General features: G+C 37.0%; 1 protein-coding gene across 2 annotated transcripts in view; it reads right to left on the reverse strand.

Annotated features, from left to right (window-relative positions):
* LOC139939849 (uncharacterized) overlaps positions 1 to 16,858 on the reverse strand; it is a 43,122-nt gene extending 26,264 nt beyond the window's left edge. For both annotated transcript variants that reach the window (XM_071935994.1, XM_071935997.1), the window contains exons 1-14: positions 16,793 to 16,858; positions 14,067 to 14,132; positions 13,201 to 13,327; positions 11,985 to 12,016; positions 10,531 to 10,576; positions 9,775 to 9,800; positions 9,526 to 9,562; positions 8,537 to 8,550; positions 6,624 to 6,708; positions 4,016 to 4,111; positions 2,736 to 2,840; positions 1,874 to 1,978; positions 1,193 to 1,308; positions 126 to 251 (exon numbers count right to left, since the gene is read on the reverse strand). In XM_071935994.1, the coding sequence (XP_071792095.1) occupies positions 126 to 251; positions 1,193 to 1,308; positions 1,874 to 1,978; positions 2,736 to 2,840; positions 4,016 to 4,111; positions 6,624 to 6,708; positions 8,537 to 8,550; positions 9,526 to 9,562; positions 9,775 to 9,800; positions 10,531 to 10,576; positions 11,985 to 12,016; positions 13,201 to 13,327; positions 14,067 to 14,121 (970 nt within the window). In that variant the 5' untranslated portion in view covers positions 14,122 to 14,132; positions 16,793 to 16,858. The remainder of the gene's footprint in view (positions 1 to 125; positions 252 to 1,192; positions 1,309 to 1,873; positions 1,979 to 2,735; positions 2,841 to 4,015; positions 4,112 to 6,623; positions 6,709 to 8,536; positions 8,551 to 9,525; positions 9,563 to 9,774; positions 9,801 to 10,530; positions 10,577 to 11,984; positions 12,017 to 13,200; positions 13,328 to 14,066; positions 14,133 to 16,792) is intronic.
* Positions 16,859 to 19,594: the final 2,736 nt, after the last annotated feature.

The following is a 19,594-nucleotide window of genomic DNA, read 5'->3' on the forward strand; positions in this document are numbered from 1 at the left end:
ATAATAGTCTGGTGCCATGCTTGCGCAATGAATGTTGGCATTCATTACTTTTATTGAAAACAGGGAACATGACCAAGATTTTGACAGCGTGATAAAGGTCTAGAGAATACGTGTATCGTTTTTACCAATTTGACAATTTTCCCCAGCGAAGCCTCTTTCACATCTACACCTGTACCCCGAGCCGCTGGGAATGCATTGTCCATGATTCAAGCACGGGTTGCTATCGCAAGGACGCACCTTGATGACTATTTCTATAACACAAAAAAAGTGTCGGTAATATTAGTACTAACAAAAGCAACAATAATCTCAGTTCTACATCAACAATTTCACGAAGTATCGTGACAGCAAAATAGTTTTATCCATCTGAATCTCTCCAAAATTTGCTTGACTGGTAATTTTAAACCATGATTGTATACTAATTGACAGGTTAAATTTTTCAGTTCTGCACGAAAACAAATATTCTGTGACTCCAATAGTATGCCCCCGGTATTATTTGAGGTTCTTCAGCACCGGGATTGATGGCGAGACATTCGGTTAATATATTTTTCTACGACCATGTAATATCGGAAACACAATAACACGTACAACTCCAAGCCAATTTGCTACATTCCTTTCCAGCAGTTAAGAAAGCTAAATAGAGTTTTTTTTTCAGAACTGAGGAGTCTCCCGAAGCTCCGATGAATCTATTCCGCAAATAATTATAGAAACACACTTGATGCGATACCGCAAACCGAATACCTCACCATGGCAATGCCTCAAATCACTATAGACGATGTGACCTATGTTAACATTTAAACCGCCCTCTGTTGACAAAACACTGTGAATGTCATGTTTCGTCGGGCAAAAAGACGCGTAGTCGTGGTGAGATTGCGTGTACTTTCTTGCTGGCTGCCAAACATAAAGGTTTTGCCGCCGTGGTCTTCCGCCGTGTTCAGTTATCTGGGAGTCAGTACGGCTCTAACAATTGACTACTTTCGCTTGCTGTGCGCACGCGTCGCATGACGTAATGTTACCGTATTTGGTCATTCGGAAAACTTAACACGGCGGAAAGTTGAAACCGCTACACCTGGCGGTATGCGCGGGACACATGCTACGGTTTTCGAGTGACGTCAGAGATCACATCGTCTATACACAATATCTTGATTGTAAGTAAAGATATCTTTCCCATGTGTGTTTAATTTTGTTTACTCACTTTGCTCACAGCGCGTTCCTCTGAATCCAGCTTTGCAAGAACAAGTGTAATCCCCGTTAGGTTTCTCGTAACATTCAGCTCCATTCTGACACGGGTTACTTCGACAAGGATGCTCCCTAGGAGAAGATATCAATATAGTTGAGTTGAGAATAGAGATGGGGTAGAGAATATATTGATAATGGGACAGAGGGGATATGAACTTAGAGGTAGAGAAGCGGTGGCGACATGGACAGCCCTGTCGGCCTTTACACTTTCGTATTATACTACAGTGTGTGCAGCACAGAGGAAGAGTTTTTTTATAGGGCTAGCGGCATGGATAGAGATAGAGAGGTGGTACAAACGAAACAGACAGACAGACGTGTATATGAGAGAAGGAAACATGGATAAAGATATTGCAGAGATGGAGATAGAATAGAGATAGATGTATAGGAGATGTGATGACATGGGTAGAGCCAGAGGTAAAAGAGAGGTGGAGACTTTTATAAAGACACCCAGTGATATACATGGAGATAAACAACGTATAGGAGAGATAGAGATATGGATAGAGATTGAGGTAAGACACAGGTGGGCGAAGATGGACGTATGAACAGGAATAGAGAAGTAGGAATAGAGACGGCAAAGGAGGGGAGATTGAAATTGGGCTTTTCTCAATAGCTATAATTTAGAGCAAACATTAGTTACTTTTTACTGGGAAATGGCCTCTTCTTATCAACTATATTTGTTTGTTGATGGTCGGAGTTACCACCAGAACTAGATGATGATGAACTGCCACGTTTCTTTTGCTTCCTACAATAAAAAAAGGTAAATAAAGAAACAGAAGAAGGTATTAATAAAATTGAGGTAGGAATATAGGTAGGGATAGAGGTATGGATATAACTACGGATGAAGGTAGGGATACAAATGGAGAAGAATGACAGCAATTTATAGAGGTAGAGCAGAGATGGATGTATGGATTAAGATATGAGGAGATAGATGTAGAGATAGATGTGGGGATAGAGATTGGGAAAAGGATGTATATAGGGATAGAGATGGAGGAGATATAAACGTAGGGATACAGATACAGCAGTGATAGAGGTAGGGATTAAGATAGAGGAGAGATACAGTTAGGGATAGATGTAAAGATAGAGATTGGGATAATGAGGTATATAGGGAACGAGATGGGGAGATATAAACGTAGGGATACAGATACAGCAGTGATAGAGGTAGGGATAAAGATAGAGGAGAGATATGTTAGGGATAGATGTAAAAAAAGAGATTGGGATAATGAGGTATATGGGGAACGAGATGGAGGAGATATAAACGAGAGATACAGTAGTTATAGAGGTAGGGATATAGATAGAGGAGAGTTAGGGATAGAGAAAGAGGGGATGGAGATATGGATAGAGTTATTGGAGAGATAGAGGAAATGATGAAGATAGACTAGGGAGTGATGAAGTTCATTAGGGATAGAGATAGAGGGAAGATAGAGCTAGGGATAGATATAGAGGGGAGATAGAGCTAGGAATAGGTATAGAGGGGAAATAGAGGTAGGGGGTGATTATACCTTATCCTGTTCTTTCTCTTATTGTGTTTGTTCACGTGATGACTGCTGCTGCCGCTGCTGCCGCTGCTGCCGCTGCTGCCAGAACCACCGTGTTTCTGTCGTTTCCTAAAAAAAAAAAAAAAAAAAAAGTATATACTTGTTTACAAAAACAACAGGAAGATGGAGGTAAGGATGGAGGTAGGGTAATATAAAGAGTATAGAAGGAGGTAGGAATAGAGAAACAGGAGAGATAGAGGTAGGGTAGAGATAGAGGTAAGGAAATGGAGGTGGTGATAGATATAGAGGAGAGAAAGAAGTAGGGATAGATGATAGATGGAGATAGCGATAGAGATATATAGAGGGAGATGGAAGTAGCGATCATATAAGATGGAGGATAAATGGAGATAGAGATAGAGATATAGATATAGGAGAGATCGAGGTAGAGATATAGATATAGGAGAGATAGAGGTAGCGATATAGATATAGGAGAGATAGAGGTAGCGACATAGATATATGAGAGATAGAGGTAGCGATATAGATATAAGAGAGATAGAGGTAGCGATAGAGATATAAGACAGATAGAGGTAGCGATTTAGATATAGGAGAGATAGAGGTAGCGATAAAAAATATAGGAGAAATAGAGGTAGCGATAGAGATATAGGAGAGATAGAGGTAGCGATATAGATAAAGGAAAGATAGAGGTAGCATAAGAGATAAAGGAGAGATAGAGGTAGGGATAGATGTGGGGTTAGAGATTGGGAGAAGGAGGTATATAGGGATAGAGATGGAGGAGATATAAACGTAGGGATACAGATACAGCAGTGATATAGGTAGGGATAAAGATAGAGGAGAGATACAGTTAGGGATAGATGTAAAGATAGAGATTGGGATAGTGCGGTATATAGGGAACGAGATGGAGGAAATATAAACGTAGGGATACAGATACAGCAGTGATAGAGGTAGGGATAAAGATAGATGAGAGATACAGTTAGGGATATATGTAAAGATAGAGATTGGGATAAGGAGGTATATGGGGAACGAGATGGAGGAGATATAAACGAGAGATACAGTAGTTATAGAGGTAGGGATATAGATAGAGGAGAGTTAGGGATAGAGAAAGAGGGGGATGGAGATATGGATAGAGTTATTGGAGAGATAGAGGAAATGATGGAGATAGACTAGGGAGTGATGAAGTTCATTAGGGATAGAGATAGAGGGAAGATAGAGCTAGGGATAGATATAGAGGGGAGATAGAGCTAGGGATAGGTATAGAGTGGAAATAGAGGTAGGGGTGATTATACCTTATCCTGTTCTTTCTCTTATTGTGTTTGTTCACGTGATGACTGCTGCTGCCGCTGCTGCCGCTGCTGCCAGAACCACCATGTTTCTGTCGTTTCCTAAAAAAAAAAAAAAAAAGTATATACTTGTTTACAAAAACAGAACAGGAAGATGGAGGTAAGGATGGAGGTAGGGTAATATAAAGAGTATAGAAGGAGGTAGGAATAGAGAAACAGGAGAGATAGAGTTAGGGTAGAGATAGAGGTAAGGAAATGGAGGTGGTGATAGATATAGAGAAGAGAAAGAAGTAGGGATAGATGATAGATGGAGATAGCGATAGAGATATATAGAGGGAGATGGAAGTAGCAATCATATAAGATGGAGGATAAATGGAGATAGAGATAAAGATATAGAGGAGAGATCGAGGTAGAGATATAGATATATGAGAGATAGAGGTAGCGATATAGATATATGAGAGATAGAGGTAGCGATATAGATAAAAGAGAGATAGAGGTAGCGATATAGATATAAGACAGATAGAGGTAGCGATAGAGATATAGGAGAGATAGAGGTAGCGATATTGATAAAGGAGAGATAGAGGTAGCGTAAGAGATAAAGGAGAGATAGAGGTAGCGATAGAGATATAACACAGATAGAGGTAGCGATAGAGATATAGATATAGAGGAGAGGAAGAAGTAGGGATAGATGCTAGATGGAGATAGCGATAGAGATATATAGAGGGAGATGGAAGTAGCAATCATATAAGATGGAGGATAAATGGAGATAGAGATAGAGATATAGATAGAGGAGAGATCGAGGTAGAGATATAGATATAGGAGAGATCGAGGTAGAGATATAGATATAGGAGAGATAGAGGTAGCGATATTGATAAAGGAGAGATAGAGGTAGCGTAAGAGATAAAGGAGAGATAGAGGTAGCGATAGAGATATAACACAGATAGAGGTAGCGATAGAGATATAGATATAGAGGAGAGGAAGAAGTAGGGATAGATGCTAGATGGAGATAGCGATAGAGATATATAGAGGGAGATGGAAGTAGCAATCATATAAGATGGAGGATAAATGGAGATAGAGATAGAGATATAGATAGAGGAGAGATCGAGGTAGAGATATAGATATAGGAGAGATCGAGGTAGAGATATAGATATAGGAGAGATAGAGGTAGCGATATAGATATAAGACAGATAGAGGTAGCGATAGAGATATAGGAGAGATAGAGGTAGCGATAGAGATATAGGAGAGATAGAGGTAGCGATAAAGATAAAGGAGAGATAGAGGTAGCGTAAGAGATAAAGGAGAGATAGAGGTAGCGATAGAGATATAAGACAGATAGAGGTAGCGATAGAGATATAGGAGAGATAGAGGTTAGAGGTAGCGATAGAGATATAAGACAGATAGAGGTAGCGATAGAGATATATGAGAGATAGAGGTAGCGATAGAGATATATGAGAGATAGAGGTAGCGATATAGATAAAGGAGAGATAGAGGTAGCCTAAGAGATATAGGAGAGATAGAGGTAGCGATAGAGATATAGGAGAGATAGAGGTAGCGATAGAGAAATAAGACAGATAGCGGTAGCGATATAGATAAAGGAGAGGTAGAGGTAGCGATAGAGATAAAGGAGACATAGAGGTAGCAATGTAGATAGATGTAGCAATCATATAAGATGGAGGATAAATGGAGATAGAGATAGAGATATAGATAGAGGAGAGATCGAGGTAGAGATATAGATATAGGAGAGATCGAGGTAGAGATATAGATATAGGAGAGATAGAGGTAGCGATATTGATAAAGGAGAGATAGAGGTAGCGTAAGAGATAAAGGAGAGATAGAGGTAGCGATAGAGATATAACACAGATAGAGGTAGCGATAGAGATATAGATATAGAGGAGAGGAAGAAGTAGGGATAGATGCTAGATGGAGATAGCGATAGAGATATATAGAGGGAGATGGAAGTAGCAATCATATAAGATGGAGGATAAATGGAGATAGAGATAGAGATATAGATAGAGGAGAGATCGAGGTAGAGATATAGATATAGGAGAGATCGAGGTAGAGATATAGATATAGGAGAGATAGAGGTAGCGATATAGATATAAGACAGATAGAGGTAGCGATAGAGATATAGGAGAGATAGAGGTAGCGATAGAGATATAGGAGAGATAGAGGTAGCGATAAAGATAAAGGAGAGATAGAGGTAGCGTAAGAGATAAAGGAGAGATAGAGGTAGCGATAGAGATATAAGACAGATAGAGGTAGCGATAGAGATATAGGAGAGATAGAGGTTAGAGGTAGCGATAGAGATATAAGACAGATAGAGGTAGCGATAGAGATATATGAGAGATAGAGGTAGCGATAGAGATATATGAGAGATAGAGGTAGCGATATAGATAAAGGAGAGATAGAGGTAGCCTAAGAGATATAGGAGAGATAGAGGTAGCGATAGAGATATAGGAGAGATAGAGGTAGCGATAGAGAAATAAGACAGATAGCGGTAGCGATATAGATAAAGGAGAGGTAGAGGTAGCGATAGAGATAAAGGAGACATAGAGGTAGCAATGTAGATAGATGTAGCGATATATGTATAAATCGGGTTGGGGGTTAACTGTACCTGCTCATGTTTCTTCTCTTATTGTTTATGTTTAATTTATGACTCCTGCCCCCGCTGTGACTGTGACTGTGACTTTTCTTGTTTCCTACGAGAAATTGTAATAATTTTTTTTTTTTATAAATAAACATTCTGAGAGTTTCATATAAAACACAATACTCATACAAACACGCAACAGTGAATCAACATTGTATAAGTTACGCTAGTGGTTTTAGTGTTCTAAGCACTACGTACTTTTTTATGACAACAAACACAATGTCCACAGATTTACATTAAACTTACACAGTTTGAAGATAATAATAATAGAAAGCTTCCCTGAAAATATTACTTGCTGTGGTGTAAAACGTATTTTATTACATTGTTTTACCCATTTCTCAAAATCTACAGCACCTCAGAAACTAATGCTTTAAGGTTTGCTTTCTACTAACATTATCTTCAAACGGTGTAAGTTTAATGTATATGTGGACATTGTGTTTGGTGCAACAAAAACTACCTAAATCTTTTAATGTAAAGCGACAACCATAGTTACCTAAATCCTAGTTCAAACATTATTTTAAACAATGTGATTACGATCAAATTGACAGCGCAGCGTGAAACAAAGAACACCACGAGGAGAAAGAAGAAGAAAACAAAAGCAAGAAATATGTGTTCTGTTTCAAAACATGTTCAAACCAAAAAGGGTGGTTGGGGTGGGTACATCCATTTCAAATCAGTGTGAATCCACCTCGACGAAAAATACCAATCAGTCTTTATCATAAGAATTCATTTCCAGTTGACTATAATGAAAATCCACAAAGACATCTGGTTAAGTAAAACATCAATATTATTAATCCATTGATTAGGTTGTATTGTAATGACTCGCTTAATCAACTGTTGTCTGCGTGTCCTGTTGTTCTCGCTGTTGCTGTTTACCTCATTAATTGCAATATCCAATCAATTAATGAAAAGTAATGTTTTCTACAAACTTTTCTCTCTGCATTCCTCTTTTTATTTTCTTTGCCTCACCGTGGACGTCCTTTGCTTGTTTAAATAACTAGACTTCCCCCCCCAAAAAAAAAAGAGAATTGCAAGAATCATTGTACTTGATTCGACTTGACTTAGTTACCAAAGAAAATACCACTTGACTGTCAAATTAAGTGAACAATGTCCACATCCCACAAATCAAAACAATTTTAGAGGAGAAGGCATGAAGGGAACTTTTACCCTTGTCGACTTATCAAGAAGTCGACAGGGGTAATATGTAGTCGCTCCACGTCCACCATCCGATTGTATTTTGTTTCATTTCCATCAATCAATAAATAACATTTCTTTCCACATTTACATGAAGGCACCATCCTCAAAGCGGAAGCTTGTGGTGGATGTGCCCGTTACAACCATTTAAAAACTCTTTAACTTTTTGAAATTCAAACTCGATCAGCTTGTCTCCAAAACGTATGTCTATTTATAGAAGGGTCGTGCAATAATGACAATGGACATCTTTTAAATTGATTTGTATTTACGTAAAGGAATGCGCATCTGGATCTACGACGCGCTAATTTTAGAGGAATCAATGATTACTGCAGACTTTGACTAAAATATTGACAACAACTATTGAATAGAGTAATTATGACGAGGTCAACATTACTCAATTGTGTCACGGTAAAGTCTCTAAACAAAGGTTTGTTTAACACCTGCTTATCGAAAATAGCTTACACAACAACGTACGAGGACAAGTGACAACCATTAGAATTGTGCAGGACTAACTGTTGAGTACAACAGATGTTGAAAGTGACATTGGTAAACCATGTTTGAGCAGATGTGTTTTTTTTATTTAATGACGTAAATTCAATTGTACGTGTAACTATAAATGGGAAGTATCGAACTGTGGGAAACTTTCTTAAACATGAGTTTCAAAAATTACATACGCTTATTCTTACCTGAGATGGACAAGCTGAAATTAAATGTAAAAAGGAAAATAAAAAGCAAATTAGTCAAACAACTTCCGGTTGAATGAATTCTTATTTTTGTTGTATGTGAATTGCCAAATAAATAAAAACTAATACTGAATAAAAGAACACGTCGGTTCTTCATATCTTTATATCAATGGTTTGGGCGAACTTTTGTAAAGCAACCCCCAGATGAGCAGAACCTGGGCCCAATTTCAGGAATCTGCTTACCGTAAGCACAGAATTGGCGCAGGGAATTTTGTGCTTACGGCAAGCGGTTTTCAATGGTTAGCGGCGAATTTTGGCTTCTGCGCGTTCGGGAAAGTACTGTGCATCAGTGCTAACACACATCGGTGTATTATATGGGTCAAACCAAAGTTAATATTATTCTTTATCCACGATGGAAATTTCCATCTAATGACTCAAATAACGTTTCTTAACCTAGCAAAAAAAAAGGTAACCCCTTTATTTTATTTATTTTATTTATTATTATTTTTTAAATCTGTTTACATTCATAACAGTTATAAGTTGTACAGGGGCTGCCAAGCTTTGTTATAATTCCAATTTTTTGTGTACTTCCCCAATGGTTTGTTAATGAAACGGAACATCTAGTATCGTTTTGTTAAAGTTGTGTGTTTGAATGGTATGATATCTCCGCTCACAACAAAGTATGACTTGTGTCATAGCGAAACACCCGTTTGCTCTCAGATTGTTCGCACCTTTTTTTAAGCGACATTCTAAACGAAAGCGTATAGCGAGAACAATGTAATTTCCACAGGGCCAACAAAACAAAAACAAACTGTTGTAGCACAACAATTAGCTATAATGATTACCCAAACAGCCTCATCACATGCTCTCGCTCTTGTAAATAGTTAATTCATATTTTTTTTAAATAAACAAACACAATCGGGGGATATTAGTGTTTTCCTAGCAGTAATTTCACAAAATGCACAAATTAGTTCAAAATAAGTACATCTTACCCATGTTTTCTTCTCCTTGATCCACATCTCTTGATGTCTAAAAATAAAACATGAAATTACTTTGAAAAAAAAACCCACACAAACTGATAGAAGTGATAGCAACAGTCTTGTTTAAAAATCTATGTTTTACTTCTCCAAACTTTTTAAATTGTTATCAAACAAAATCCATCGACATAAACTGCCAGGATTATCCGTTGTTAATGTAAGATTTCGTGGAAGCAAAACAAACTTTTGGAATTTGCAACTCACCACCAAAAGCCTTGAAAAGACCATGTCTGAACGGAACAAAAAGGAAACAAATCACGTGTGAAAATTCAATCAAGTTGCACAATAGTGTTACTATACAAGCCAGACATTAAGTTATCTTTGCCCCCCCCCCCTTCCCCCCCCCCGCACCACTTCACTGCGAAATGTTTACAAACTACTTCTGATAGCGCTTCTTTTGAATTTTCCACCTTAATTTCCCACAAGGGGGACCGACTATCCGGCGGACAGAATTCCCCTGGACACTGGCTCTCATTGCGCGGTCTGCGGAGAGAGAATTCATTTTCGACGGCGCATGGTTCTTCGACGGTATGGGAAGTTTTCAGTTAAACGTTGTCGTTTTCAGCTCAACGCAGATTCATCCCGAGTATTGTCGTATTAAAGGAAGGACAGTCCTCAAATGACGACGCATGTGCAGATGACACCAAATGTCATCAATACCGTCGCAGAACCATCCGTCGGCCAAAACGAAATCTCTCATTCCTCTTGCAAGGAACGGGGAGAGAATCTTTATCTTACGAGGGAAGGGGAGAGTGAATGTTTATAGTCACGTTGCGAATGGGTTGCCCAAGCATTTTGGCCGGGATTGTATCCTAACTGTTAATAAATTCGGCATGATTTTTAATCCTGCATTTTAATGTTTTTCTTGACTGTACAGCGCTTTGAAACAGTGTTAAAGCGCTTTATAAATGCATTTAAGTTAAGTTTAAGTTATGATTTAGATGAACTCGTGTAACTTACCCGTGCGTATGACCACTATGACTCTTATGTCTTCTCGTTGAGCATCCTGAATGGATACAATGGTAACAACTCAAAGTAAATAACGTAACAGTGCCCTACGCCCGATGCTTGGGTGATTGACCCCACAATTTATAGATTTAAACAGGGGCTACAGGATAATCTCAATATTTTAACGTTTACTCTTTTTTGGCCAAACAGACATTGTAGATTAACCTTTATTTACGCTTAACATGTGCGTTTAGTAATAAATAGTCTAAGTCAAAAATTCTACTCTCCGAGCGGCTTTTTCAGCTGAGAGTCAAAAACTGCCTATCTATGATAATGATATGCAGTGACCCCTTGACCTCAATGGTGCAATTTCCCCAAAGAGTTATCCAGCTTTGGTCAATTGAGGGCGCTATTTTCCATTAAAAAAAAAATGGGCGCCGATAACATCACGAGCCTTTGGCGCGCGGGTTTGTTTGACCTCACGTTTTTCAGAATTTTGGAAAGTGTTTCGGAGAAAACCCCCCACATGTTTACCATGTTTTAATTTGTGGTAAGATACTCGATACGTTTTGTTCTGCGTCCTATGGACTCCATGTATTACAAAACAAGTATTAAATATATTTTTCAGAGAATCCTGTAGCCACGTGTCGCTATTTATCTCCACATTTTGGAGAAAGTTATAATCCGCTTACGCTGAGACTTAATTCAGATTTTGTTGTTGTCAGGAAAGCAACTTTAACTCGACCATCACGTATAATTCTTTTGCCATGTTTCGTTTATTGACCATGGCTCATGCTCCAGTTTGTGTTTTATGCTTGCTGTTTTGAAACGGCATGTTCTATGAACACCAGAGAAGACAAGAGCAAACAAATCTCTGGGGAGATGAATCGGGCCAGGCACGTCAGAAGCAGCATTAAGTTCCTTTCTTGAGTATAAGATCAGAAGCACATAGCACTACAAGCTAATGACTGGAGCCACTATTAATTAGTTACGGGTCTAGTGCCAACACAGTGGGCAACATTAAAGGATTTCGGTTCTTTTTTTGTTTTACACAAAACACAATATCCACAGATTTACATTAAACTTACACCGTTTGCAGATAATGATAGTAGAAAGCGTACCTTATAATATTAGTTGCTGAGGTGATATAGTTTTTGAGAAATTAGTAAAATAATGTCACGTAAATACGTTTTTACATGCTAAAATAATGTTCGTCTCATGATCACTGAGACGAAAATTACTTTTATGACATTGTTTTACTCATTTCTCAAAAACTGCAGCACCTCAGCAAGTAGTATTTTCAGGGAAGCTTTCTACTATCATTATCTTCAAACTGTGTAAGTTTAATGTAAATCTGTGGGCATTGTGTTTTTGTCCAACAAAAAGTACATAGACCCTTTAAGTAAGCATAGTTTGTTTTTGTTATTTTGACTTTATCTGTTTACCAAAGTGTTGTTTTTACCTACCTTTTTTGCCAAATGAATTTCCCAACAATCCTCTGCAAAATAAAGGGGGGAAGTCACATTTTGAATAACTAGTTTTACAGTCATTTTACAACCCCTTTAAGTTGTTTGTAGTAATTTAAATGGTTTCAATTTAGGTAACAACTGGTATGGCACTAATTTAAATACATATTTTAGTGGGCTTAAATTGGGAAATTACATATAAGTTATCTTTAGTTAAATGTTTATACAACATTGATCATTTAGTTTTGTTTTATCTCGCAGTATGAAACACTCATTCACTCATTAAGTGTAATTTGGCAAAAGAACCGATCAGTACAGTGTGTAAAAAGTGTTTAAAGACAAAGGACACTATTGGTTATTGTCAAAGACCAGTCTTCTCACTTGGTGTATCTCAACATATACATAAAATTAAAAAACATGTGAAAATTTGAGCTCAATTGGTCATCGAAGTTGCGAGATAATGAAAGAAAAAAAAAAAAAACCTTGCCATACGAAGTTGTGTGGTTTCAGATGCTTGATTTCGAGAGCTCAAAATTCTAAATTAACTTGAGGTCTTCATAGAAATTTACTTCTTTCCCGAAAACTACGTTACTTCAGGGGGAGCCATTTCTCACGGTGTTTTATACCATCAACAGCTCCCCATTACTCGTTACCAAGTAAGGTTTTATGCTAATAATTAGTTTGAGTAATTGCCAATAGTGTCCACTGCCCTTAAGATAATACAATATTGAAATATCTTAGCTTGTGATGTAAGCGGCCTTTACTGAAACAATTTCCGTGTATTTACGGACCCCGTAGAGTGAAATATTTCGTAATTTCGCCGTAATTTCGCCGTTATTTTACGGACTATCCGTAAATGCAAACATAGTTTTTTTTTTAAATTACAATCAACCATATTAATTGTCCAGACACTTAGACATAATAAAGTACATGTAAGTACTTCAGCCACAACCCGGTACACAATGTACAGACCCATGATAAGAGCCTTTATGTAGTACGGAATAAAACAACCTTTCCCGTATCTTTGCTGCCAGCCAAAAAAAAAAAAAAAAAAAAAAAAAAAGAAGGTAATCCTGCAGCAAAGTTAACGGAAAAGTTGTTTCATTCCGTCAAATACAAAGTCCCTTAACGTGGGTTTGTACATGTGTTTACAAGCATTTTTAACAGTGCAGCTTTTAACTCAATGAAGTGCATCACTTACTGAAGTCCAACTTACATGTTTCCAAGTGGGTAACTCTTGTGAGCATGACGGTGTCCTACACTACGTCCTTTGCTTTTGCATGCGCTTTTGTGATGTCTATGACGATGTCCATGATGATGCCAATGTCCTTCGGCATCGTTAGCTGAGCGTGAAATTAATTTTAATCAGAAACAAAAAGAAGGATTTGCTTAACCTGAATAATCGAAGCAATTCCTTCAACCAATATATTTCTTTCAAAAAGTGTTAGTATATTAACAAATATTTATTTTATTAGTTTTTATTATGAATATTATAATAGTAGTATACTATTTTCTTTTAAATATGTATTTTTTAGTTTTGATGTTGCGGAAAGCAGGCTGATTCGAATAATTGCATCAAAAATAGTTAACATCTGCTAAAAAGTGACATCTCGTAACTTGTTTTCCCGTATAGTATAGCACTGTTGATTTGGGAGATTCAAACACAATTAAGGGATTATATCGGGACAATGGTCTTAAAGAAACTGGAAACTATTGGTATTTACTAAAAAATAAATGTTAGCATACAAATTTACTTGGTAATGTTCAATGGAGAACCGTTGATAACATAAAACATTGTGAGAAACGGCTCCCTCTGAAGTAGCGTAGTTTTTGAGAAAGAGGTAATTTTTCATTTAAACAAAACTTCAGCTGAAGCCTTTAATATGCTTTTCTGAAAGCGCACAAAGTAATGCGGAAAAGGGTAACGTTTTTTTCATTATTCTCTTGCTAATTCGATGCCAAATTGAGCCCAAATTTTCGCAGGTTTGTCATTGTATGCATAATGTTGGGATACACCAAGTGAGAATACTGGTCTTTGACAATTACCAACCGTGAACAGTGACTTTAAGGGTTGAAACTTACCTAGAGCAATGAATACTAAAGCACACAAGGCAGCAGCCAACCAGAGACGCGCCATGTTGACTGCAACTGTTTGAAAGACGGGGGTAATGAGCAAGAAAGAAGGGAGAACAAAAAAATAAACACACCAACAATCAAACTCCTGTAACTAATGACAGTTCTTTGTAGACAAGATATTTAAGGATCTTGGTACTTTTTGTAACACAAGACACAATGTCTACACATTTACAATAAACGTACACCGTTTGAAGATAATGATAGTAGAAAGCGTACATTGAAATATTAGTTGCTGAGGTGCTGATGTAGTTTTTGAGAAATGAGTAAACAGTGTCATGAAAATACGTTTTTACATGCTAAATTAATTATTGTTAATTTCATTTATAAATATATATATTTTTTTTATATTAATTATATGTATATATATATATATATAACTATTATATGGGGGGGGGGGGGGGCGTCTGGCCCAGAGTCAACCCGTGTCTCTTCGTCCGTTTAACGGGTGTTTGTTTGTTGTTTGTTTGTTCTTGTATGTATGTTGTTGTTTTAAAAATAATTATTGATAATTAACGAATTTTATAGTATCCATCCGTCTTCGGCGCTTGTGCCGTGGATGTTGAATGAAATAAATACATACATAAACAAATTCATCAGATAACTTTATACATTGGCATGTTCAGATAAAGTTGACGTCTTTATGGTAGGAGAAAATAGTGAATCGAAACACAATGCTATTCTGTGTCTGTAAAGTTTCTTCCCACACGTCACAAACACAGCAAAGTGGATCTTATAAAAATGGTTTACGAACAGTATCAATGTATTGTCAGCATAATTTTGAACAAACATTTCAACCTGATTCTGAGTTAATGCAAGTCGCCAGATCCACAATGCCAGTTTAAAGGTGTTGGCTAACAAAAAAAAATTGTCAAGGGGCCGTTACCACCTTGGGCTAACCCTATAACCCCCAATACGGCTGTAGGCATTGCTATCATTCATCAGAAACCTGTTGGTAGAGCAGAAAGCACTACCTTACCAACTTTACGATGCATGGTTAGGTGTCTTGCATAGGGACACAAGTGTCACAACCGGGACTCGAACCCACACTCAGCTGACCAGAGTGACACAACATGTGATCTCGGGAACACAGTTTCATTCCAAAGACAAGTAAACGCTCTACAATTTTGTAGAAGAGCATGAACCATCACAGTGTCAAACTTGATATATATATATTTTTGTATTATTACAACTAATTATGTTTACCCTTACACTGACTGGATACTCAGTAAACTTTCCTGAGGCAAATCACTCGGGTTGGATTCGAACCCGCAAACTTTGCGTTGCAAGAACAGATGTTTTTTCCACTAGACCACTTAGCAGCCTGGACCCAATTTCACAGAGCTGCATAAACACAAAAAGTAGCTAAGCCCAGCAACATTATGCTTACCAAACTAAGTCTACCGGGCTAAAATATCATGTCGCATGTACAATTTGTTACTGCCATCACTCTTAAATTCTGCTCAGCAGGAATATGTTAAGCAAACTTTTCTGATTAAGCAATTAAAATAATTATATTCGTTATCCCTGATTCAAAATAACAAAATCGTGAATCGTATACCGGTACCTGCCTGCAATGCATTACAAAATGAATTACATCAGGGCCCAATTTCACAGAGCTGCAGTAAGCACAAAAGTAGCTAAGCCCAGCAACATTATGCTTACCTGACTAAGTCTACCGTGCAAAATACCTTGTCACATGTACAATGTGACACTGGCATTCCTCTCATTTCTGCTCAGCAGGAATATGTTTTTCTGCTTAAGCATGCAACTCTATGGAACTGCGCCCTGGTAACTAGAGGCAATTCAAATTATAATGCGTTGGTGGCGGATATCGATACGTTTCATTATTATGTTTTTTTGAATGGGGGATAACGAATATATATATATTTTTTTAACAGAACTCGGGAAATTACTTACCGAATAAAAATCCGGCCTAAGCATAAGCCTAATATTCTTTATTCTTTACCCCTTATGTAAAACTTAAATCTCATAAATAACAGATACAATTTCACCGTGGTCTAGTTGTACGCGACTTGCAATCACAACGCTGTGGGTTCGAATCATAACCAAGCTTACCACTGATTTCACCATAATCTAATCAGTAAATTTATTTTCCCGTGGAAACAGAATCACAATTTTTGGATGTGTGCAATTCATAACAAAGACGTTTATTAAACCAATGCTTGTATTATATAGATTGGTTGTTGCTAGCTTTGCGTTTATATCCATTTGTGGTTAGATTGCCGAGTTCATCTTAACGACAGTGGACACTATTGGTAATTACTCAAAATAACCATTAGCATAACACCTTACTTGGTAACGAGTAATGGGGAGAGGTTGATATAAAACAATGTGAGAAACGTCTCCCTCTGAAGTAACTTATAGCTTTCGAGAACGAAGTAATTTTCCATGAATTTGATTTCGAGACCTCAGAACTACAATTTGAGGTCTCGAAATCATGCATCTGGAATTACATAACTTTGTGTGACAAGGGTGTTTTTTCTTTCATTATTATCTCGCAATTTCGACGACCAATTGAGCTAAAATATTCATAGATTTGTTATTTTGTACATAATGTTGAGATATACCAAATAAGAAGACTGGTCTTCGACAATTACCAATCGTGTCCACTGTCTAAAAAAAACCAAAAAAAAAAACTCAAATGTACTTACCGACTTTCTCTGTCAGTGCAGGAATGTGCAACTAATGACCATGTTCTGCTCACCTTTGCTTTATGTACTCCAGTTCGCCCTTGAGGAGTTTTAAAACATCGTCAAATCAATAAGTAAGTACAGATTATAAATCAACTAAATCCGATTTGTTTTCAATGGTGTTTTCCAAGTCGATATGCTACATATGGGAGACAATAGTCTGTAGCCTCGACCCAAAGTATTTCAAGAACATTATTGATACATTTGTTGGAACAATAGAGGTGAAATTACGCTTGCTATTGTTGCCGTCTGTTTCAAATGAGTGGAAAGGTTGCCGGTGGCGTCAGTTGTTGTTTAGCAACTTTTTAAAACTTTTACCTTGTGGACTCACCATTGATTTAACTTTTAATATTGTTACATATCCAGCTGTTGTTGATGAAGTTAACAAACTTTAGTCTTCACTTATACATAATTTTATATTATGCCGAAGTTAGCAAACTTTATTTGCCACTTAACAGGGCCTCTAGATCAATATTTTCATCTGAAATTTCAGCTTAACAAATGCGTTTTCATATCATAAAGCTTAACTAAAGTACATTTCCCTGAATAATAAGTTGTTGCGCTGTCTTTTTCATGATTTGGGGAGTTTCTGACCTTTGTTCGTTCTTTTAGTTTTTATATTCTCCGAATAATAAGAAAAATTTACAACATAGTCGAATAAATTGTGATTCGGCCACATTTTTATTGTAAAGTTTAAACGTCGTTGGAGAAAAAAAACCAATACAAGATATACGCGTGTTACGCAACACCATGTCCTACATTGGACCATGATTGGACCTTGTCAGACCTAGTTTTTTAACCATCATTTCCGCCCAATTGTGTCCTGTATACTCCATTGTGTCCGCCCCACTATGGCCTACAAATCAATGGGCAGCTCTATTGTGTTATATAAACCAATAGGAAAGCCCCATTATGCAATACAAACAAAAAGATAGCCCCATTGTGTCATACAAACCTATATATTTGACCCATTTCGTTTTTAGGCAAGGCCATCCGGTTTTGATAATTTTGTATTTATTTAAGATAAATCAATAGGCCTATAATTAGTTAATACGTTCTCGAAAGGCCCATTTTATCTTGGTCATCAGATTAGCCCATATTCTCTTAGTAGTACAAATTATTTGTTTTTACAATGACTTCAATGGTTTGCAAACAGCAACATCCCCCTCTTCAAAGTAGCAGGAGGGGAGGAGGGGGAGGGAGGGCGAGATGGAGGGGCAAGTCAATTACCATTATGTTTCGTATTTATCTGCAAATACTAATTTATCAGTTATCGCAATTATACTCGAAACTTGTATTCCTTTTGACTTAACAAAACTAGGATACATTTGAAACTTTGCATGGTTGAAGTATTATATGAGGTATGCAGTAGCACCATGTGTAAATTTTTTATAATAAGTTTAATTGGTTCTGCTTAGTTAGACAGGATCCTGTCCTGCCTCTAATAATGGAAACGCTTGCAAGTGGGTTACTATGTTTTTACACGTACTAAGATTTTTTTTATGACAGTTTTTATGACTTTTGCCTTTCCCTGGACGGCCTCTGCTTGTTTTTATAATGTTTGATTTGTCTTAAGTATTACAATATTGAATAAATAAATAAATACAAAAAATAAACAAATAAATTAATAAATTAATAAGTAAATACATATGTTTGTTTTTTTATTTTGTTTGTATGTTATCAATTTAATGTCTTTGTATTAACTCCCGTGTAGCTCATTGTATCTGCTATATAGCTTGTTTTATTGATGTATGTTGTTGCTGATGTTTGTTTGTTGTTGAGTAAACGGAGTTGCATAACTCCACATCAAGAGAAAAAAAAAAAAAAAATCTGTGTTCGCCTGAAATGAACCACTAACCAGTTATTTTTGGGGGAGGATCTTCTTGCTGGTGGTTTTTAATTGAATGTTTAGTTTTTGTTTTTCTGAGTTCCTGCTACATGATGAGGGTTGTTCTTTGGTTTTGGCTTTGGATCGATTCGTGTTTTTTTTTTTTTTTTTTTTTTTTCACTGCCTCCTGTTTTTATTTTGTTTTATGTTTTTTTGCAAGTATCTGGATTTGCTTTTGTTTAATAATTTTCTGTTGTGTGATTTTAATAGCATTTAAGTGCAATCTCCTGTGTAGTGTCAAAGAGCGATCGACACACAGTACGTGTTTTTATCCCCATGTTTTTTTTAAATTTATTTTATTTTGTTTTCCATTTGGTGACATACCTTTGGAAAAGGTTGAGAGTGTAATGACTAAAGACTACTGACTGAAAAAAAAGCTTTTATTAATTGACAGGCAAGTTAAGTGTTCTAAAGCTAAACACACACACATAGATGAAAGGTTTAAGTGCTTTTCCCCATAAAGGTTATAACTACGACATGTATAATATTGCACAGTGTGATGACCACTGACAGTGCAGCTGTGTAGGAGATTTTGTCCCCCAACGGCAAACTGTGTACAGTTTCTTCTGACAGCGCCCTCTTCTGAATCAACCTCCCGAGTCATTTGTAAATTCCCGTATGAGGGTTGGAATCACCGGGTGACAAATTTCCCAAGAAAATTGTTCTGCAGTATTTGTACTGTAAAACAAAAAAAGGGGGGGGGGGGGGTATTACGTGTACAGGGATCGGTAGGATAGCTGGGTACAAAGGGTCAACATTGTGAACAGAGAACTTACACAGTGGATAATGCCTTAATGATGAAGACAGGCCTGGGAAAATCAGCAATAAACAAAATTGTAAATCAAGGAAACCCACAATCAGTAACAGAAAATAAT

Source organism: Asterias amurensis, chromosome 7 (genome assembly GCF_032118995.1).
Source record: "Asterias amurensis chromosome 7, ASM3211899v1".
Classification (NCBI taxonomy): domain Eukaryota; kingdom Metazoa; phylum Echinodermata; class Asteroidea; order Forcipulatida; family Asteriidae; genus Asterias; species Asterias amurensis.